A 23,193-nucleotide genomic window follows, 5' to 3' on the forward strand; every position below is an offset into this window, starting at 1 on the left:
TGTGTGTATATACATATATATATATGTATGTGTATAGGCTCTACAGTGGTTCCTTGTTTGTCGCGGGGGTTATGTTTAAAAAAAACCTGCGATAGGTAAAATCTGAAAAGTAGGACAATAGTAGGAAAAAGATTTGGCGAAATCTATTCAAATTTTGGATCATGATCAGATATTTTATTTTATTTTATGATACTGTACTTATTTGTCTACGAAAGTTTGAACTTTGAGGGTTTAAACAAGAGGGAAAATTGTAAAAATGTTTTATTACGTCTGTAAAAAGTGTATAAAGTGTGTAGTTTTACAGTCTTAAAACATCTAATTTCCTACTAAGCAGATTTCACCTATCACAGGTATATATATATATATATATTCTTTAAGTTTTTGCTTAAAGAAATTTATATGCGAAAAAGTATGCCGTTGCACCTGAGAGGAGTAAATTTAAGTGTGATTTGTGTGTCTCTACTCATGTAATCAATTTTCTAAAAAAATTTAAATCATTTTTAAGGCTGTCGTTAAAAGCCTAAGTTTATATATTTTATTTATGTATTTTATTTTTGAGTGGCTGGATGGCTTGTTTGGCTGGGTGTAGGACCGGCTCTCAGCAAACCCGCCAGGGGGCGTCAGGCATTATTTCCTGAAATCTACACTAAATTGCACAGTGAAATTGCACTGAAAAAAATCCACGGAACAGCGTGACTGCAAAAGTCATCCATGATATAGTGAGGAAACACTGTTTATATTTTAAGTCTAATACTTAAGTTTGTCATGACCTCAGCCTGTCATAGTTTTTTGGTTTCGCTCATTTTGTTTTGTTCTGTCAAATGTCGACTTCAGCCAGTTTTTATGCCAAAGTTAAGTTTTATACTTAATTTTGAATGTCTAATTGACTAGTAAAGATTTTTCTACTTATCTTTTGAGTTTCTAATTTTTTTCCTGTCAGGCGATGGAAGATATGTCCATTTTTTTGTGAAAAAAGCACCAAATGTCCTCAAAATTCTTGAATTTCTGTAACTATAAAAAGAACAGACTGTATTAATCTTCTCTCTTAACCAGCTTTTGTTGTGTTAAAGTAATATTTGTAATATCAGTAGCAAGTCAAAGGTACAAAAAAGAACCACAGTCTTATCTTGCATCAGCAGCTGAGCTTAAATGTTTGCTAACTTTAGCTCTCGCTGGCGCCTCGGTAACTTATTAACCAGCGGCAGTTAATCATCAGCCACACAACCTGAAACAACACATGAGAGAATGTTGTTTTGTCACTTGCTGGTGTGACTGTGCTTTACCTCGAATGCCATGCGACCAACGTATTGTATCATCCCGCTACTTTTAGCTTTCTGCTACGCCCGGCATGCTAGTGTAAGCAGTAACCCATCGTCGGGAGGGAAGAGGGCCGTCAGAGACAGCAGCATCCGCTGCAACCTATAAATATGAGCATGAAACCCTAAACTTGAGGCTATCATAATACTGGCTTGATGACAGAGGGATAATTCCCTCGTTTGTCACTCCAGATAAACGTTAGCGTCATGGTCTGGACCTGTCGAAGGCACGGCGGTCCTGACACCTGAGCGCAATGACAACAGCTCTTTGGATTCCTTTTCTGAGAGATAAGTCACACGCGAAGCTGCCATAGCATGAAGGTGAGGTAAGCAGGCATGGAGCTTGAGAGGGGGGGAAGGCTGACCGGCAGGAAAAAAATATACCGGGCCTTTTTATAAACTGTCTGCAGCGTCATGTTCCCCCGTAACAGGGAGCTTCATCTGCTGGAGGCGTCTAGACTGGATGCACAGGACAGGAAATTTCCCAGCGGTGCCATTATTTAATTCTGGCTCCAACGGATGTTTAATTAGCGGGAGTGATAACTCTCAAACACTTCCTTAAGGCTGGAGATGCTCCAGGATAAGGACGGCGCCTCCGCGGTGGGAGGTGGCGTAGGACATTCACCTTCTCCGCAGCTTTTCTGGGGAGTATTTACCTCCACACTGGCTATTATTTTCCTCTTCTCTGAGAGGTTTATACCCTTCCAATGCCACAGCTGCTGCACAAGTGATGACACGGGCTAATAGAAGTAGGAGAGGGCAGAATAAGTCAGCGGGGGAGGCCACTCCGCTGGCAGTCTGAACGACTCAGCGGCTGGTAGAGGTGGGGGAGGGGGCCAGATCAGATCAAATAAAATAATGGAGTGATTTCAGGGTTCGGGAGAGGAAATTCCAACATGGTAGATTGGTGACGGACAGAGGCCGTCCTCTAATCACAGAGACGTCACCCCCTTCTCCTCCCTTGGTTTCGCCGCCAAAGCCTCCAGCCACCCAATTTTCTGTTCAGTACTTACATACCAAAGCTTTCGCCTGGCGAGCTTTGACAGGGGAGCCACAGCGACCTACACTAATTGAAATGTCAGCCGTGGTGGGTGATTTCTTCCACACCGACAAAGTAAAACAGGCACAATAATTAAGCTGTCAAATCTATCAAAATAACTTCTTTACAAGCGGAGTAGATTGCCCTGGAGTGCTTCCTTGTGCAAAGCTAAGCACTTTGTCTTCGATTTGCTTCGCCGTCAGAATCTTCCAGATCAGGCCGCTGCTTCTGGTGGTGGAAGGAAGCAGGAAGGGCCCATGCATGTTTTATGACGAGGCGCAATTCCTTGTGGAATCGCGGTGGCGCGGTGCAACATCTCGACCGAATCGTTAGAAAGTCAGCCGAACGGAGTCGTTGCTCTTCATCTGTCGTGCTGCCAGAGCACATCGACCGACATCGTTATCAACTAAGCTCCCATCGACCACGTGGAATTTGTCTTCCGCCGTCTCCCTGAAAGAGCTGACAGTCGATTTGCGCTTACCTTCCGAATAGTTTGCCCTTTAAGTCAAAACAATAATAGAATCCGGTGAAGCAGTAAAGGACCTGAGGAATCCCAGAAACAGGTGAAGTCGCCCTGCTTTTAGAGTCCTGGACAGACGGTGAGGCTTGGAGTCCAGCTCCAGCACAGTGGGGCCCCGTCATCCGGTGACAGCTGATTTTATTTTAGAAGCCCCCTTCATAAAAAACTGGGAGGACGGACTTCGGGGAGGGGTAAATGGAGGTGGTTGGGCTTTTTTTAGTGTCAAGCATAGAGGTACCCTACATTCCTTGAAGCTTAAGTCATAGCGGCCTTATGGACGCAGTCAGCCAGATGAGACACAAACACAGGGACGTTTTTGGCATTTGCAATCACTTCTTGTTAGTTGCCTAAATATCATGGTATTTCATGACTGAGCACACATCCAGCTCAACGCCTATAGACAGAGACTGACCAATTTAGTGGGAGGGATCTAAACCAATCACAGGTAATAGACGTTCAGGGGACAGAAAATTGTTTCATTGTGGAAAATAACAGCAGATCTATTTATCTAAGCAACTTTAACCTCAGACATTAGATTAGGTTAATTAAAGTGCAGATTTGCAACCAAGGTTGTCTCCCAACACAAAGGGAGCAAAGAATCTAAGCATGGAAAAAATGTTTAACTGACTAACTTGACGATGACCTTTACACAGCAACTCCATTCTGTTTCATTTACACCATTAGTAGTACAGGGCGTTCATGAAAATCTTTTTAACCTTTAAATTAATTTAATGTATTTTCTGTAATGTTTAGAGAAGCTTTAACACATCACTGACACTTTCTAATACTTTGGGTCACTAATACTTTTTAATACTTTAGGATGTTAATCATTTTTAATACTGAAAATCACTAATTATTTTTAATACTTTAGATTGTTAATACTTTTAATGCTTAAAATTGCTAATAATTTTTAATACTTAAAATCACTAATACTTTTTAATACTTTAAAATGTTATTATTTTTTAATAGTTTATAATGTTAATAGTTGTAAAACTGAAAATTGTTAATAATTTTTAATACTTTAGTTTGTTAATACTTTTAATACTTAAAATTACTAAAACTTTTTAATACTTAAAATTACTAATACTTTTTAATACTTAAAATCCCTAAACCGTTTTAATACTTTAAATCGTTAATATTTTTTAATACTTTAAATTGTTAATACTTTGTAAAACCTAAAATCCCAGACACATTTAATACTTAAAATTGCTAATACTTTTAAATACTTAAAATCACTAAAACGTTTTAATGCTCAAAGTCGTTTATACTTGTTAATAATTTAAATTGCTAATACTGTTTAAGAATTTGAATCATTAATATTTTGTAACACCAAAATTCTCCAATCCTTTTTAATATTTAAAATTACTAATACTGTTTAATAATTTAAATCATTAATATTTTGTAATACCTAAAATCCCCAATACTTTTTAATGTTTAAATTACTAATACTTTTTATTAATTTAAATTGCTTATACATTTTAATACTTTAACTCATCAATACTTTTTCATAATTTCATTCTTTTTCATATGCAATTAACATAACTACAATATATTCTGGCGCGGAGAGAAGTTCCGATATGCAACACTACAAAGTCTTGCATTTTGGCGCAAAGCTGCTTCCCCTTGTAACAGAATCAGGTGATTTACTATATGTTATTTGTGTAAGCACTTCACTACTGTAATGCTGCATTCACACAAAGCATTTGAAATGTTTTTAAGAATACACTAAACTAGCATTCTTGAACTAACGTTTAGTATACGATGTTCACACCAGACCTTTGCTATCCAAAACTAGAGCATATCCACCAACTACAGTTGTAGGTTATTGTGAAATGTCAAACCAGTGCAAATCTCACAAATCTTGCTCCAGGCTTTTTCTTTCTCAGGTCTATTCCGATACATATGAAGGACTTTTGATCAAATCATAATTATTAACGTCTCTTCCATTATCAATTATGAAACGGTTAGCACTTCTGTGAATCAAAAAGGACCAAACTCGATTCCCTGATTGGTCAAAGTTTGATATGGTTTAACTTTAAAGGGCCTATAACATGGAAAATCCACTTATTGAGCTTTTAAGTGTATTATAATGTTCATTCCTCATTGTAAACCACCCCAAAGTGATATTTTGATCCGTTCACGCTTTTTTTTTTAGCATTCCTCTGAAAACCTGCGCTCTGAGCACTAGTCCCTCCTAACCTATGAAAACGAGTGGGTTCTCATGAGCTGATGTCACAAAATGAGAACAGTCCCTTCCAGGATAAGTATGTGTAACCAGACCGCCCCCCAGGCTAACACAAACCCCTTGGTACTAAGTCACTAGCTACACTGGCAGATATACAATAACCACATCCATCTTTGCAAAACGATGTTGCTTGTTTTAGTGGGCGAAACGCAGACACGCTGCCAAGGCCAGCTCTAGGACTATGTCATGAAATGCCACCCACAAGCAGCAAAAGGCAGAAAAATGGTGGTGCCCCAGAGATCAAGGTGTCTTACTTCCGGGTTGGAAAAAAACTCACAAATATAACAAATATTTCATAAATTATTTGTTCTGTAGTGTGCAAAAGGTCATTTATGATCATATTTATGGATATAGTTTACTCTGAAACACTTAAGATAAAAAAGCACAGTATAGGCCCGTTAACATTCAGTGGACACTGAATGGACCAAAAAAATGCGTGGGTTTACGTAGAATTTTCACTGAAAGTGTACGCTCACGCAGAACGGTGAGAACATAGCTCAAAGTGTTGCACATCCGCAAAAAAGCTTATTTTCTCCACTTGAGAATCCATTACAATTATTTGCGTAAACAGTAGAAGAGCTACGCTAATTCAAATAATTGCTAACAATCGTTCCTTTTAAGGACTAAAAAGCTTAAACACGTACAATAGCTTGCATTCACACAGCACTTTCATTATATTGGATGGAGTGCCATCCATTTAACAAAACTTAATAGATCTTAAGTTCACGTGAAATATTTGTCTGTGGTCTTTTATTTTGAAAATCATGCAAAATTAGGGCTAAATAGCTGTCTCTTTACCTTAAAGACTTCCTGTCTACTTGATCATATCTGATTAAATCAATGGCAGATTAATCTATTACTTTCTTTAGCACGGCGGCAGATGGCAACCAGCTTCCAACTGGACAGCCAGAATGAGTCACATGTACACCGTCTGGTGTGTCTCTGGACCTTAATACTTCTGGAAAACAAGTTGCATGGTGCACCATGTGCCAGCCGGGATTCGAACCAGCGCCATCTCTTTGGGAAGTGACCACTCCACCATGCTGGGACTTTTCTATTTCCATGTTCTCAATTGGTTCATGGGTTAATTGCCCCTCAGGTGTGAATATGAGTGAATGTGGTAACCTGTCCTGGCCTTCACTGGATAGGCTCCAGCAACCCCATCACCCTGTACCGGAACAAGCGAGTTTAGACGATGGCTGAATAGTAGCTAAAACTAGCAGATATCAGATGAAGCTTAAAATTGAAGTTTCGCCTCTTGTTGGCAAAGCAAAACGAAGAAGTATTTCTAATGGAATGCAGATGAGGGCATACAGTACAAAGAAATGCTAAATGTTGCCATGGAGACGGCAGAAATCCGTGCGGTCGGAGAGGTGCTGTACAAAAGAACTGTGTAAATGTGCGACTGTAGTGGGAAAAAAAAAATCGTTCGCGGGGTCAACAGTGCTTGCATAAACTACTCGGCCTTGAGTAGTTTTCAAAGTGCTGAATGATTTGGCAAAATGAAAGTTTCTTTTCCAAAAGGTGAAAACCCTCTGCCCCCTCTTTAAGCCATCTCCGTCAGAGGTGTCTTTGAGGCTTTTCAAAGAGAGGGCTCCTCAGACATGCCGGCGGGCTTCGCGGCGAACACAATGGGAGGCTGCTGTTCAAAAACCCAAAAGGACGGAATACACACAAAAAATAAAAGAGTTAACCATCAAAATCATCTGTTACAACTGTTCTTGCTGTTTCTCTTTATGCGGTGGGTACAGATTGCCTTCGGCGATTGCAGAGGTCCTTTCTCTGGGGTCTGATTAACCCTCAGCCTTTTGTTTCAGTCCAATTCAACACATATTTCTCCTGTCGGCACCAGCATCTCGCCTGTGACACCCTCACACAAATAACTCCGCTCCTATTCTCTGCTTTAATGAATTGTGGCTCTGACTGTTCGCCAGTCTGACAAACAGAAGCCCACCCTTACGAGGGACCCGTGGCAGCACATCGACTGGAGAAAAGCCGGGGTTATCAGGCTCGTGGAGAAGCTGCTCTCTGCTGATAATCCCACTGCAATTGCACATGGATTTCCTGCTCCTGAAATGGAAAATAAACACACTCTTAAAGAATACCAAATGAAGAAGCCTGTGAATATCCTCACACTGAAGTTCGCAGATTTTCCAGTCAAACTCAGAAATTCAAGGACTTGCAGGAAAGTTGCCGCTTTAATTTGTTAAACCGAGTTTCCAATACAGATTTTTTTCTTGTTTTGCTCTCGGTCTAGATTGGATGAGGCTGCGCTAATCGAAAGTAATTGATTATCTTGGCTCGTACAAAGACGTCAGCTCAAAACCATTTTTTAGAATTGAGATTTAGCTGAAGAGTACTAAACCGTTTCTCGATTGAAACGAGAAAATAAAGGAAGTAATAGATTGTCCGTAAGGTTAAGACTTTAGTCAACCATTCACAAAAAAAAAACATTATTTTTTTATAATTTAGTGTCAAACAAGGTGACGTGAACAGGTTTATTTTCAGATATGATGCACGTTTTCCAACTTTACAGACAGTTTCTGTACTAAACTCCTGGGTGAGTACAATTAACCCTACCAGAAACGGTCTAAACAGTGACCATGGCAACATTCGGTGTCTTACTTCTAATTGCAGCATCTATTCCGTTACCCACAGAGACCTACTTTTTGTGTCCAAAAATGGACTCTAAGTACGGGTAAAATTATGTCTTTTTTTTCTCAAAGCGTGGTACTGACTAACAGCTTGCAAGGACTTTTATTCCCCAACAGAGTCCACCAAAGATCACAAAGCATTTCCCAGCAGGCATTGCATTTGCCCCTTGGTGACACTAAGATTTTAGGCCTGTTTTAAAAAGTTATACAATAGAATTCTGGAAAAGTGCCGTAGAGACAAACTGTATATTTATTTATTGATACCGGCAAGCCACAAAAAGTGTTAAATGTGTTGTTTGTTGATAATCTGCTACATAAAATGAATCATTAATTGGTGCATTTTCTCAAAATTCTTGTCTTCTCCTAATCCCTACTTTGTCTACTGAAACACTGGACTGAAATCTTATTCGCATTCATGGTGTTCTAGAAGTCTTGGAGTAGTTTTGCTTGAATTACTAAATTGCATTGCAGTTTTCACAATGAAAAGAGACATTTTTTTAAATTTCAAAGTAGACTTTAGAGAGACATTCACTGACATCAACCTATAACCACCAGGAGAGATGTGGGATTCAGTGTCTTGCCCAGTGACACTGGACAGCTCAAAAGATGTAATTTGAAAAAACTTGTAGCAGTCATTCTGTCTTGCCCTTCAGTAACGAGCAAGAGTACTAAATAAATTTCATCTCCCAGCAACTGGAATTCAATCAGCTGACTCTCATTTGCCAATCAAACACACAGGACACTTGAGGCACTTCACAGAGCCTCACTGTGTGCGAAGTATTGTTTGTGCCACTCTGCCTGCATTACCAAGCGTTTCTATCTGGACCTGATCTTCTGTTTCTGACCTTTCTCTATCTCTGTTTACCTGCCGCCTGCCCTGACCCTCGCCTGAACCCCGACTATCCCAGTATCTACTTAGATTATCCCGTGCTCATGATTGACCCCTGCCTGTCTGACCCTGATTTAGCTGTGTGGACTTTTAGCTGTTCTTAATTCCTATCTGAACTAGTACACCTGCTGCAGGTGGAACAAGATGTCTACCTAGTGGCTCTCAAATTGCTCACCATTTTTGTCGAAAAAACAGATTTAATATTAGTTTGGGGCTGTGATGAGCTGTAAGCTAGCAAGAGACGGGATGACGGGAAATGAGAACAGGCTTACTTTACTCCAGCAGTGCAGCACACAACGTTCTGCAGAAACTATGTTCTAGAAAAGTACGTTTTTTTTCAATTTTGACTAAAATTGGCATAATCATAAATAAATGGAAACACTTTTACAATGCAATGCAATTCTTAGCTTGTAGTGATTAACTTCTTTCATTTTGCCTGTGTTTGTATTCAAGTCACGATTTCTTATTGCTATATTTGATGCGATAGTCAGTGTTGTATAAGCCAATGTTTAAACACCAGTTTTTAAGGATACAAAACCCCAAGATGATGGAATTGTTTTTAATTATTTAACTTCCATGACATTGACAGTCATGAGAGAGTTATTTAAAGGAGCGAGAAGCACATTGAGAACGCCGCGCAATCCGACTCTCACTTCCAATCTCCAAAAACCACTCATGTGTTAAGAGATCATTTGCTTTCAGTAACAGCCCCGTAAGAGCATCAAATACGAAATTAACATTTAGAAAATCTCTGTTTTTCTCCGGCTGATATTATAAAGACATCATCATTTGGCAGGCCAATCTGTGAGGTGATTAATGAAAACAAAAACAGTCTTTCAGTGAAATCCACTCCAGCTGGCAGGACTCAAACACTGAAATATGATCTTGGACGAAGCTTGTCTGACAAGTTTAATTAGCCATAAATATATGGCATTTGCATATACAATAGAAGTGAATAAAGGGTTCCCACACTGCTGTGTGTACCACAAAGGCAGCCACAGCTCCACGGTGGTTATACTGTTGCAACACGAGAGGAAACATGCAAACACTGATGCCTGTTGTGAAGAAAAGCCACCGTGCTGGGACTTAGATGTGAGCTTTGCATCTGTTTAAAGTGCAGCTACTCCACTGCCGGGCTTTATTTAAACACAGTGGCTTTACAGGGAGCGGCTTGTGCGCCCTCTTACATCCTCTCGCTTCTGCTGTCAGTCACCTAGCGCGCCAGTTAGCGCTCCGCTTTCGCAGTCGCACTCGTCAAAGACAAAGAAGTCGCTCTGTCAGGACAACGCCGCCGATCATCAACGCGCTCTAAGTTTAGACGCCAGGCGGTGATTTGGTGGCATGTGGGGGAACACAAGAGCTTGATGGAAGGATCCCGGAGTGATGTGCGTCTGCTGAATTTATGAGCTTGTGTGTGCATGAAACTTTTTAAATAGTTTCTGCATCAGTTCGTCATCTCTATTTTAGTAATCATCATTTTGTTCTTTTTTAAAAATACAATTCAACAACAGTGTGCAACTACTTTTAGACATCCTTAACCATTTAACGTTGGAGCTTTAGCAACACTCCAATAGTGAAGTGTTTACCCAATAGGATAAATGGTTGAAGAGTTACGATACGTCGATGAACGTGTGTTGTTTAGGTGAAACGTCTTTCGCATTAAAGACATTAAAGGGTAACCAAACAGGGAAGTTGGTAGTTGACTCCGCCCACAGCAGAAATGTAAAAATCCAGTCAGAGGGGTGGGGCTTAGAAATGTAAAACTTCGATTCAACCTGTAGGGGGCAGCACACACGCAGTTTTTGACTATATTTCAAAGAATTTTATTTTAATTTGTCAAAAATCTTTGGCAATGACCAACAGACAGGACTTTAAAGCCCCATTTATAGAAGTCGACAGCCAAAAAAAAGTAGATTTAGGGTTTGGTTACCCTTTAAGTTAAAGAAAACAACAAAGAAATTGATGATAATTTTCAGTTAGATGGAATTGGTTCCACTTTACTTTAACACAAAATTAAAGCCTTAAGACTGACAAAAATTAGCATTTCAGTCTCATAAATAGCTGTAGCCAAGTGTCGTTCCTATGTTACAAATACAGATATACACTAAACTTATTAGTTTGTATCAAATTCAATTTCTGAGTTGAGTTAATCATCAAATCAAAATTTTAATCTGATATAAACTAAACATTTTGAATTTTAAATAAGCATTAGAAATGTTTGTTTACGGACTGAAGGTCCATTTGCCACAAGAAACACAAGAGTAAAAGACTTAAGAATATAAAACTAAAAGTACTCATGATAATACAAGCATAAAAACCAATATAAATAATGACAAAATTACCAAGTATCATAAACCTAAAAAAACCTAAAACAATTGTCGACTTAGAATATATAGTTTTTTAAAAGAGGCGACTATAACCTCCAAAATGGGGAACGATATCTAAAAGTGCGGTACCTTGTATTTTTAGAGAATTAAAATGATTTTGAATTATTTAAAAAAATTCTATGAACTTAAAAAAAAAAGTCATTTGAAGTTTCTATTTTTATTCTTAGGTTTAAGGTCAGCCTCGAAATTAAAAAAAGAAAAAAAAATCTGTTGCAGTTCCCTAAATGTCCACTGGAGGCTGGCTTCACTAGTGAGCATTCTCCGGTTAGCTCTATTGTTAAAAACAGAAATAAATCTAGGTAGATCCTACTTTCAATAAATTTTGTTAATGAAATCCCATTTTTGGTGTTTTAACATGTTCTTGTAGCATTTTTCTGATGAAGGAGGACATAAATTAGGACAATTAAGCAAAAAAGAGCATTTTCATTACTTCTTTATCCAAATTTTTGTTAATCAGGAGGAGACGAAAAAATGCAGTTCGGAAAAAAAATCACATTTGCAACGTAGAAAACATGAATGTGGGTCACAAGTTTCCTGCTCCGCTCCAAAATGGGGAGTGGAACGGGGCGGAGTTGTTGAGTTAAGTCACGCCCACAACTCAAGAGGCGAATTTCAAATGCAACATTGATTAATTGATTCGGTTTATTTCAAGCACAGATTGTGAATAATATATATATATATAAAAAATCATACAGATTTTTCAAACTCATTGCAGAAATAATGAAATGAAAAGACACTTATGTCAAATTTAATTAATTAAATATTGTAATTATTAGCTAAAATCTAGTAGAGTTTGATTGATTGCTTAAAAAGGAGTAGGAAAAAGTGAATTTATAGAATCCCTATTTATCTCTGCAGAAATTACTTCCTCGATTTTGGTTGAAAATGACATAATCATAATTAAAATACATTAAAAGAGGATCAGGAGTTTAGTTGATGCATTTTCTTTACAGCAGAACTCTAAGAGATGTGATTTTTTTCAGTAATAAGGTATTTTAATTAGTTACAGGTAAAGTTTATCCCTTTTCAGCACTAACTTTATGTAATTTTCCATTTCTTTAAATCTCAAAATGCTAAAAATTCCACTTCAGACTTCACTTTTGCTGTATAGAACCCAATATTGGTGACTCTCACACATAATCTAGTGTATGATTTGTGGTCCAACTTTCCATCTGTCCTAAACATGCTGTTTTAATCAGTAAAAGATTCTTTTTTTTAGCTGTCTTGCTTGTGGCACATCCACAAACAGGACTTTAGACTTGTTTTGTGCACATATGTGGAGCAATCTTCTGCCTATTTGGAGTTTTCGTGATAAATTTAGCTGATTTATTTTCTTTTTGTCCCATTTTTTTCACTTGTTTTGTGCTTCCTCGTCTCCGGAACCATCCGTCTTTGAGGCCAGCGTGTAAACACCTGCTCTCTGACTTTGAACCCCAGCCAAACAGAGAGGAACGGCTTTGCACCTCGCACCGCGAGCCCCCATGTGTGCATTAGCGTTATCGCCACGGCTGGACAACAAAGTGGAGGTAACTACCATAGTGGTGCTATCACAGTAATGGAAGCGCGGCATCCAGCTCGCCATTAACCAGGCTGCCAGGAAGGCCTCCTTATCTGGGAATGAAACCATCTCGCTTTTGAAAAGCCGCTCTCTGCAAAAATGTTTATCTCGCACGACGAATGGGACCGCGCGCCGCATCAAGCATCCCGTGGACTCGGGGCTGAAAGGATGGAGCAAGCGTGATGAAATCAGGCTCCCCTGCCACGTAGTACAACAAATCTTATTGCGTCAGGGCTTTGTGGAGGAAAGCAAAACTTCCTTTTTGAGAACTCTCCCCCCCTTATAGAAACAGAGCATACTCACAGAGAGCGGCGTCTGGAGGGGAGGCCATGGCTGGACGCGTGGACGGCTCGGAGTGAGCGGCGCTGGCTCTGTCGGGGAGGGCGGCGACTTCCTGGTCAGACGAGAGAGAAGAGGTGGGGAGGTGACGCCACAGGTCATGACGGCACACAAGCGGAGCACGCAAACACACTTCAGACTTCAGAGTGAAGCATCTGTGGATTCCAGTGAGCGCTCAGTGTAATCAGAGACGACCTTGAACACAATCTGAGCGTTAGGCATTGACTGGAAAGATAATATAAGCAGAATTGTGGTTGTTTTTGGAGCCGATCTTCGATTTCTCTATTTCTGCAGGAGCATTTTAACCAGTTCAACACACCTTTTCAGTTGCAAATCACCCCCTGCTGGGAACAAACACACCTGTGTTTGAGTGTCGTATTTTTGTGGCCTTTCATTTGCAAATCAAATGCGTCCCCCCCCCGCCGCGCTTTTACGACGCCATCCCGCAGGGCGTCGACGCGCCGCAGCGAGGGCCACATGCTGCATGTCGAGTCGTCCGTGTGTGTTTGTGTGTGGAATCTGGGTAATGCCTTCAAAAATCCCATTTAGCAGAAATCCCCTGAAGCCTCACGCGTTCCGCAGACGGCCGGGACGGAGCGTGCATGAAGGCATTTTCGGAGAGCGCGGTGTTTGACAGCTGAAGCGCTGCTCAGTAATGGGTGGAGGTTTTATTTACTCCACAGAGGAGTGGAGGAGCAGCGAGCGGAGCCTCGGTGCAGCCAGACAGTGACTGAAGAGTGGAAGGGATTCAGACATTTGTCCTTCACCGGCTCTGTTTCCTCTCACACTGAATATTAGCCATGAATTATAAATACATGGGGCGTCTTGGTTCAACACAAACTAGAGTTTGTTCCCAACAAAAAAAGTGACTTTTCTTTTTCTAAAATAAACTTTTAGGACATACTTTTTTGAAGATAACATTTTATTTTAATTGAGTTTAGATTATTTAATATGATCATATTTTACATTTTAGTATTTTATGTTTACAAATTATTGACTTATATATTTATTTGATTCAATATAGTTTGTTTAGGGTAAAGATAATTACACAAACATACCTTTAATTGCGATGTAATACAATTGTTTTGAAAAAGTTTTACGTATAAAGGCTTGTTTCACTTTAAGTTCATTTTAACAATATTTTGTGTAATTATTTATTTAAATATTTAGTCATATATTGTTATCCCCTTTTTATCTAAATGGTATTTTCCTATTAGGGTTAATTCTGGTATGGAGTTTCCCTTTTTTCTCTTGGATGATGCTATGGTCACAAATATAACTGCCACTGTGCGATGGGGAGACTTTGGCAGAACATTCAAGATTTCATATCGACACATAATTTTTTGTAAATTGTTGTTGCAGGCATGAATGTAGACGGTTGCAATCAGACAGCAGTCAGGCAACAGTCAGGTGGCAGTCAGGCGGCAGCCAGGCGGCAGTCAGGCGGCAGTCTGGCGGCAGTCAGACAGAGGTCAGACTGCAGTCAGGTGGCAGCCGGGCGGCAGTCAGGCGGCACTCAGGCACCAGTCAGGTGGCAGTCAGGTGGCAGTCAGGCGGCACTCAGGCAGCAGTCAAGCAGCAATCAGGCAGCAGTCAGGCAGGACTGACTGTCTGGCTAATGGACAGTGGCACTACATACGAAAGGCCACCATCCGGATACATTTACTCATCACCCAATCAGGGCGGTCAGATCCCCGGCCGGCAGAAGCCCTTTGACTGCGCAGCTGTGAGACAATTTCGTAATGGCGTCATCCCAAAATTATTTTAGACATTTTGTATGTGGGCCCCCAATGTGTGGGGATGGACGAATGGATGTTCTGCCATGTTGGATGACATGACAGCAAACCTCGACTTTTCTGAAATTGCAGGAAAAGACAAACGATGACCTATAAACCACAAATGTAACTTTATTAAAAAGTTCATAACTCTTGCCCTCACTACTGTAATTATCACAGGTATTTCCTTAAAAAATTACAATGTAGTTTTTATGCACTTCTAAAGTCTGGAACACTATTGTAAAAAAAAAATTACATTTATCGAGAAAGTGGTTCATTTTGCCGTAAGGCCTGGTATTCTGGAAAATGGTGCTGAAAAGGACCATTCAGACATTTATTAACCAACTTTTTTTTTCTCGTTTCGGGGATCTTGACACCAGAGCCCGGAAAGAACGATGTGGCGTGAAGCCGGGGGTCATAATGTGTGGGAATGAGATAATTAAGCCTTGTTAAGTGTTACCCAGACTTTCATTTTTAGCAGCAGAATTAAGTGTCAGGCTTTTACTAATGATGACACTTCACTGAACCATAAAAGACTGCAGGATATCATTATATTCAACCCTGAGATTAAAATTACATTTGATTAAATCTAATTTATTCAAGGTGCATTCATGACGAAAGGTGGTACAAGGGTCGCTCTGTTGTAGGAGTGAAAACAGATGCTGGGGGTCATGCTTTGCCTTCAAATATGTGACTACATTTAGTTATTGCGGTTTAATGAAATATTACAGTTGCTTTTGAATGGATACATTTGTGATCGCTGTCCTCTATTTGGTCTAGTGGGGTTTTGCGTTTGAGCACGTTGGATTCTCAGTATGTTGGAACTGCTCAATTGAGGAAAGTATTGCCCAAAATGACCCCCTGATCAGGATGGGGGAACAAAGCTCAAAGAAGAAAACTGTTCTCATAGTTCCTTAACTGCAGCCAAAACTCAATGATTCCAACAAACTGCTATCAGTGCATTCAAGCAGCCACTTTCAATAATACTAAGTCTATCTAAATTCACTTTTTGTGGGTTAAAACTCTCTTGGTCACACTTTAATACACACGTTTTTATGTCAGTTTTCAGATAAAACGCCACTGAACTCACTTTAAAAGTTAACCAGTTGAACTTTCATCAATCAGAGACTCAGATTTGGTAGTGACGTATGACAAAAGGCCTTTTCAAAAACATGGAAGTACGAACAGTTTTAAAATCAATCACAAAGTAGAAATTTATAAATGTGGTTTTTGTCTGGCTGGAATTATAAGACACCAAGTCTTAAAAAGTGTGAAAGAAAAACCCTTGAGCTAGATAAGCTAGATTTGCACTGCTTTGAAATTTTTCACCAAACCTCTTTCATCTGTGAAAACATGCACTAGCGACAGTCCAGTGTGTAGCGACAACCCATTGTTTAGTGACGGTCCATGGTATAGTTCAGTGTGTAGTGATCTCCCAGTGTATACGACTGTCCACTGAATAGTGATGGTCCAGTGTCTAGCAACAATCCAGTGTATAGCGATGGTGCAGTGTAGCGATTGTCCAGTGTAGCGATGGTCCAGTGTAGCAATGGTCCAGTGTAGCGATGATCCAGTGAGTAAAGACGTCCCCGGGTGAAGCGACGGTAACTTGTGTAGTGACAGTACAGTGGGTAGCGATGATCTAGTGTGTAGCAACATTTCAGTTTATAGCAAGTGTATAGCAATAGTCCAGCGTATTGCAATGGTCCAGGGTGTAAAGACATCCTACTGTGTAGTGACGGTCCATTGTGTAGTTATGGTACATTGTGTAGTGACAGTACAGTGGCTAGCAACAATCTAGTGTGTGGCAACGGTCCAGTTTATAGCAACAACCCTGTGTGTAACAACAGTCCATTTTGTAGGGACAGTCAAGTGTATAGCAACTGTCCATTGTGTAGCGCCAGCACAGTGTGTAGTGACGGTCCAGTATACAGCAATGGTCCAGGGTGTAAAGACGTCCTACTGTGTGACGACGGTCCTTTGTGTAGTGAAGTCCAAGTGTATAGCAACGGTCCAGGGTGTAAAGATGTCCTACTGTGTGGTGACGGTCCATTGTGTAGTGAAGTCCAAGTGTATAGCAACGGTCCAGGGTGTAAAGATGTCCCAGTATGTAGTGACAGTCCATTGCGTAGCGAGAAGGTCCAGTGAGTGGCGATGGACCATATGCTTAAAATCTGTTCAGGTACTTGCATTCACTGCATTCTTGAACATGCAACGCGTCTGGTGTCAACGTAACATTAGAGTCTTCAAATATTATTGTGCAAGTACTGAAAACATTTTCAAAATGTTCTGGTTTACAATTTATTAATACGCAGCCTCCATTTTCTTTTCCCAGATCTATTGATAACTAAGAGGTACCAAATATTTCAGCTCCTCAATTTTCCATCGACTCATATGGTGAAAAGTTAAGTAAGAAAGTAACTTTTGTATAATAATGCTTTATTTTTTTTCTTGTGTAGATATGTAGGTTATGATTTGATTTAACCCTTCAACATTAAAGATGTCACCGGTGACACCGAAATAACACACTCTACGACATGCCGTAACTTGTTAATCCTTTACACCAGTGGTCCCCAACCTTTTTGGGGCTGTGGACCGGTCAGCCAGTGTGGAGTTATTCCACGGCCCGGCGGGGGGGGGGGCGTGTACAGTAAGGTAAGGTAATAGAGGGTGACCTGTACAACAAGCATATAGTGTCCAAGCACTGGAATTATGGACCAAAACCTTTGTATTCAAATTCACAAATGGCTATATTGACTAATTTCTCGTCAAAAATGCAAAGTTTAAGTACTATTTTTTCAAAAACTATACAATAAAAGTACACAAGTCTTGGTGAGGTAATAGAGGGTGACCTGTACAACAAACATATAGTTTCCAAGCCCTGGAATTATGGATCAAAATCGTTTAAGTCAAATTCAAAAAGGGCTATTTTGACTTATTTCTCGTCAAAAATGCAAAGTTTAAGTACTATTTTTTCAAAAACTATACAGAGAAAGTACAAAAATCTCCTTGAGGTAATAGATGGTGACCTGTAGAACAAGCATTTTCTGTCCAAGGCCTGGAATTATGGATTCATTTATTTTTTAAATTACTTTATTTAACTTTATCATTGAAAACTCTAAACATTTCTTTTTAGAAAGGACATAATAAATAACAGATTATTAGTACAAATATCCACTGATAGAATACGTAGTTTTGTTATAGAATTTCATTTCTCTTTTTCATTTTACTCCAAGCACCTCTCACGTTCTAATGCTCCAAGAGAAAGCCCTTCCACTGAGTTCCGTGCTCTGCCGTAAACCGTGTAATACGGGCGCATGACTTTTTTGTAGCGCGGCTGGCTTGACCGCGGCTCACTTGACCGCAGTTGTTTTCTGTCTGTTCTTCTGTTGCTGCACTAATCCCATCCATTCGCGGAGAAAGGTTCCACATGCAGCTTTCGTCGTGTGACACGCCGCTGGACTGCTTTTAGCGCTCAATATAATCGAAAAAAATCCGGTTGATTTTCAAAATAAAAGATTTCTGACTCAAAAAAAAAAAAAAAGTCCATAAATTCTTCCGCGGCCCAGTGGCAATGGGTCTGCGGCCCGGTACCGGTCCGCGGCCCGGTGGTTGGGGACCACTGCTTTACACGATCAGTGGAGATAAGCGGCTTTTCGTATCCGGTTTGCACCAAAACTGGTGCCGCTTTTCTCCACAACAGAATCAGTTAATGTAGCTTGATTGCGTAAGTGCTTCACTTTTGTTAAGTTTTGTATGATTTAATTGTGTTAATGGTTGAAGATTTGCAGTAGTCGAAAGAATGTCAACACTGGTGCTAAGACTTCAGTGTCAAAAGCTTAAACTCAGATTTCCTGTTCAGATTTACTTTACTTTGTCGACTCGTGTCCAGTTGTGGTTTTATAGCAGCTGTTGAGGTGGGCGGAGCCAAGTCCAATTAGTATGCCCACCCTACTTCATTTATTCCTTCATAATCATCTATCAAAATCGTGACAAATCATATATTTCTTACAAAACTCCCAGTATCTCTTAGTGTCATACAGCCATCAATGAAGTACTGTGTGTGACTTCTTTGTGTTACAACATGTAAACACAGGTATAAAAACACAGTTATCCCGCAAAAAGATTGGAGATTAAATCCCTGCTGCCAGTTTTTCTTCCGGGAGTCCACCTGTGACAGCAGCGGCAGCACATCACGGTGTCTAATGCAGCTATTAGTAAGCGCCGTCCAGCTTCCATATGCTGCTTTTTGACAGCAGCTGCCACACTGGAAGGAGCAAGATAGTCTGTGACAGCAGAATGTCAACAGACCGAGTTAATAAGAGACATTGTTTGATGAAATCTGTCTGAATATTAGTGGATGGCCATGTTGCGAGAGATAATCTCTCGGGGAAAAATACTGGATCCTCTTAAAAGAAGCTCTGTTAATGAAATCGGCTCCGGCCATCTGGGACTGACACACGCCTACAAAGGGGACAGTCAGATCCACCATGGTGCAACCATGGTAACTGCAAGGAGGTCTGAGAGCAGAGCGGGCTATGTGACATCCACCACCTTCACACAGGCGCCCATTAGACGAAGACACGGCCCAAGCGCAGGCCCGTCTGCAGAACTGCAAACCTCGTGTCAAGTGCGCTAACTTTCTAAGATTTACGCTGGATGACTCAACCGCTGGCAAATCTTTCTGTTAACGCTTGGCAGCGGTTTAATGATACATAGTGGAGAAATCTCCATGGAGAGACGGCGTCTGCCTTTAGTCACATGTTCCCTTTGACCCCTGAAAAAGAATCAGCTAGTTGGGTCAAACGAAAACTGAGAAAAATAGTTTTCCAGCAAGAACAGAGAGAAGTGAAGTCAGTGGTGTTTCAAGTAGCTTCCCAGATTTATTGTTTAAAGCCCTTTTACAGGAGATGACTCACCATCAAGTGCATTTGATAAAGAAAGTTAAACGTGGCAGGAAAGAAAAAACTGAGCTAAAAATCTCGACAAAACACAACCTTAACACATTGAAGACAAAAGAAACAGCTGCTGGATTGTGAACTTTACCTGGTTTGCAGAGATGAAAATCTAAAGTAGTATATACAACAACTATAAAGGCACCAAACCAAACAGAAACAGTCATCCAGGATGATCTGATCATGTCCCAGCCTTAAGGTTCCACCCCAACTATATTTTTTGCTATTGAAAGATCGTTCCCAGAAGGCTTTTAGATCCTGAAAGATCCTGGCAAACACGCAAAGGTAAGTTAAGGTGAAGTAGGTGAAACGCAGTCGTATCCTCCAGATTTTTTTTCCATCCCCAAAATCCTGCAGACTTCAAAGAGGCCAACAAGTGCTGTTCATGAATTAAATGTGTACTCCTTGTGTACAGTCTAGCTGGTAAACTGACGTTGTAACTTCAAACAACGTTATTACTGACACAACACTAGTGAACTAACATTGTAAATTTAAACGACCATCTGAGCAACATGATTCAAAAAGCTTAGACTAGATTTTAGGAGTTTGTTTACAGTGGCTGACACAGCTCACACACATAACTGCATAAATAGAACAAAAAAAGCCGAAAAACAACAACAAAAGCCACAACATGACGACAAAAGTCACAATAAAACAATGTTGTGGCTTTGGTTGTCAAGGTTTGACTTTCGTCCTTGTGCTTCCGCTTTTGCCATTGTGGCTTTTGTCATAATGCTTCGGCTATTGTCGTCGTGCTTCCGCTTTTGTCGTTGTGGTTCTGCTTTTTTTCATTGTGCTTCTGCTTTTATTGTTATTCTTTGGCTTTTGTCATTGTGCTTCGGCTTTTGTCATTGTGCTTCGGCTGTTGTCGTTGTGCTTCAGCTTTTGTCGCCGTGCTTCTGCTTTTGTCATTGTGCTTCGGCTTTTTTTCATTGTACTTCTGCTTTTATTGTTATTCTTCACCTTTTGTTGTTGTGCTTCTGCTTTTGTTATTGTGCTTCACCTTTTGTCATCATGCTTCGGCTTTTATTCATTGTGCTTCTGCTTTTATTGTTGTTCTTTGGCTTTTGTCGTTGTGTTTCTGCTTTTGTTGTTGTGCTTCGGCTTTTGTCGTTGTGCTTCCGCTTTTGTTGTTGTGCTTCAGCTTCTGTCGTCATGCTTCGGCTTTTGTCATTGTGCTTCGGCTTTTGATGCAGTGCTTCGGCTTTTTTTCATTGTGCTTCTGCTTTTATCGTAGTGCTTCACCTTTTGTCGTCGTGCTTCGGCTTTTGTCGTTGTGCTTCGGCTTTTGTCACTGTGCTTTAGCTTTTGTTATTGTGCTTCAGCTTTTGTCGCTGTGCTTCCGTTTTTTTTTCATTGAGCTTCTGCTTTACTTGTTGTTCTTCGGTTTTTGTCGTCGTGCTTCGGCTTTTGTCATTGTGCTTCACCTTTTGTTATCGTGCTTCGGCTTTTGTCATTGTGCTTCAGGTTTTGTCGTTGTGCTTCTACTTTTATCATTGTGCGTTGGCTTTTATCGTTGTGCTTGGCCTTTGTCGTCATGGTTTGGCTTTTGTTGTCGTGCTTTGGCTTTTGTCGTCGTGCTTTGGCTTTTGTTGTCGTGCTTTGGCTTTTGTCGTCATGCTTTGGCTTTTGTCGTCGTGCTTCCGTTTTTATCATCGTGTTGTGGCTTTCATTGCTGTGCTTCTGCTTCTGTCGTGTTGTGGCTTATGCATTTATGGGAGCCGTGTCGGCTAATGTAGTCTTTACAAACAAGAGACGAGCTAAAAATGGCCTTGTGAGGAAGTGGTTAACACTCAAGAACAGTGACAGAATACAATAAGCACCAGGCTTTAAACCCTACATCCGATTTGCATAATGACAGCGTATAAATGTAATGATCCATCCCGGAAAGTAAAAAGCTTTTCTCTTCACAAAGTTTCTTCAATTTTCACACAAAAAAAGCAGTGGGGTGAGTCGAACAAAATCAGATCTGCCTCCTATTCCGGTGCACTTAAACAGCTCAAGAGTTGCTCAAAGTGCAGAGCACAGCAGTGTTTGGAATCTATCAGGTCGGCTGGTTCACAACCGCAGGTTCAGGGAGCGAGGTCGCCCACGTCTTAAACACCGCTCGCCTCCGCCTCTCCCGCTGATTTCCCTCCCTTTCATCGACTTTCTGACTTTTCTTCTTTGTGTTGTGAGATCTCTCTGGACAGAGTTTCCGCACCTGCGAACTCGGCTGCCTTAAAAGCCTGAATATCAACCTGCAGAGCGGCTGGTTTCTTACGTCAAAAGCCTCCAGAGAAACAAAGCAGCCAGTCGAGTTGCTAAATAACAGCTATATTCCCGGTCGAGGCAATGTAGTGTGCCAGCTTTGTTGTCATTTAATATGTCGCTGGAGCTATTTGTCAATCCCCCAGAAAGCTGGTTGTCATGACACCCATGGGAGTCCCTGCTTGACGTTCTTCAAAGGGGAAAAAAAGTCACCTCAAAGCCTTCTACGCAGCATCTCAGTGTCTGGCTTCTGAGGAGTGAAAAGGGAAACACACGACATCGGCAAATGGTGCGCGCGTGGGGGATTCTGCTTATCCGAACACATGCTGTGTGTTTGCACAAACAGCTTCGGTCTGACAAAGTGGCCTCTTTTGTGTGTTCTGGTACGACACAGTAGGTTTATCATCAACATGAAACACAACAACAACAAAAATAAATCTGTTGCTCTGATTTAGAGAAACATTGTTAAGTGAGTTCATATTGTTGCCACAAAAGCACTCTAGTGTTTGATCGCTGGAAAATCTCATAATTTCCTTGTTTTTGTAACTGGAGTACTTTTGGAGTGCAGCTGCTAAAGACACTTGAGCAGAGATAAGTGCGTTCAGGCGGTTTTATCCAGATGGAAATTTAGCACAGAGTAGATTCTGATGTGTCTAAACATGCCGGGATGCAGTTCTTTAAACCCTCTTTGAAGTGCCGGCTTGCTTAGATCCAATCAAGGCGCTGGAGGTAAGATCGTTCAACCACCAGCATCAGCTGTGATTCCACTGATGGTCTGTGTCAGGTTTATACTTTTTTATTCTGGTATGGCGAATTTTACAATGGCATTGACTGGTAGATCCCTTAACACACGCTCTTCGAACTACTTAACCATTAATGCAATTCATGTAATTCCAATGGATTCTGATGTGAAGAAAAGCTTCTTTTGCACTGATAAGAAACAGTTTAGGTTATATTTAGTATAGTACATAACCTTAATAAAATAGATGGATTGCGTAAAGGCTTCACAATTGTAAATTGTTGCATATCAGCGCAAAGCTGTTTTTCTTCACTTTAGAATCCATTGGAATTACATAAATTGTGTAAATCGTGGAAGAGTTACGGTAGTTCAATGAACATCAATCCTGGAGCAATAGCTAAGCAACAGTTAACATATGTGTAGGGAAGTATATGTTACCAATAGTGGGGCAGCATAGCAAACCTATTGTGCATTTTATGATACAAGCACCAAATTTGGCACACATGTACATTAACATGCTGCGAACA

General features: G+C 40.5%; 1 protein-coding gene across 1 annotated transcript in view; it reads right to left on the bottom strand.

Annotated features, from left to right (window-relative positions):
* xirp2a (xin actin binding repeat containing 2a) overlaps positions 1 to 23,193 on the bottom strand; it is a 77,152-nt gene that overhangs the window by 32,609 nt on the left and 21,350 nt on the right. Inside the window, exon 2 of the mRNA XM_024294387.2 lies at positions 12,912 to 13,002. Coding sequence (XP_024150155.1) covers positions 12,912 to 13,002 — 91 coding nt within the window. The remainder of the gene's footprint in view (positions 1 to 12,911; positions 13,003 to 23,193) is intronic.

The sequence above is a fragment of the Oryzias melastigma genome, linkage group LG2 (assembly GCF_002922805.2).
Source record: "Oryzias melastigma strain HK-1 linkage group LG2, ASM292280v2, whole genome shotgun sequence".
Taxonomy (NCBI): domain Eukaryota; kingdom Metazoa; phylum Chordata; class Actinopteri; order Beloniformes; family Adrianichthyidae; genus Oryzias; species Oryzias melastigma.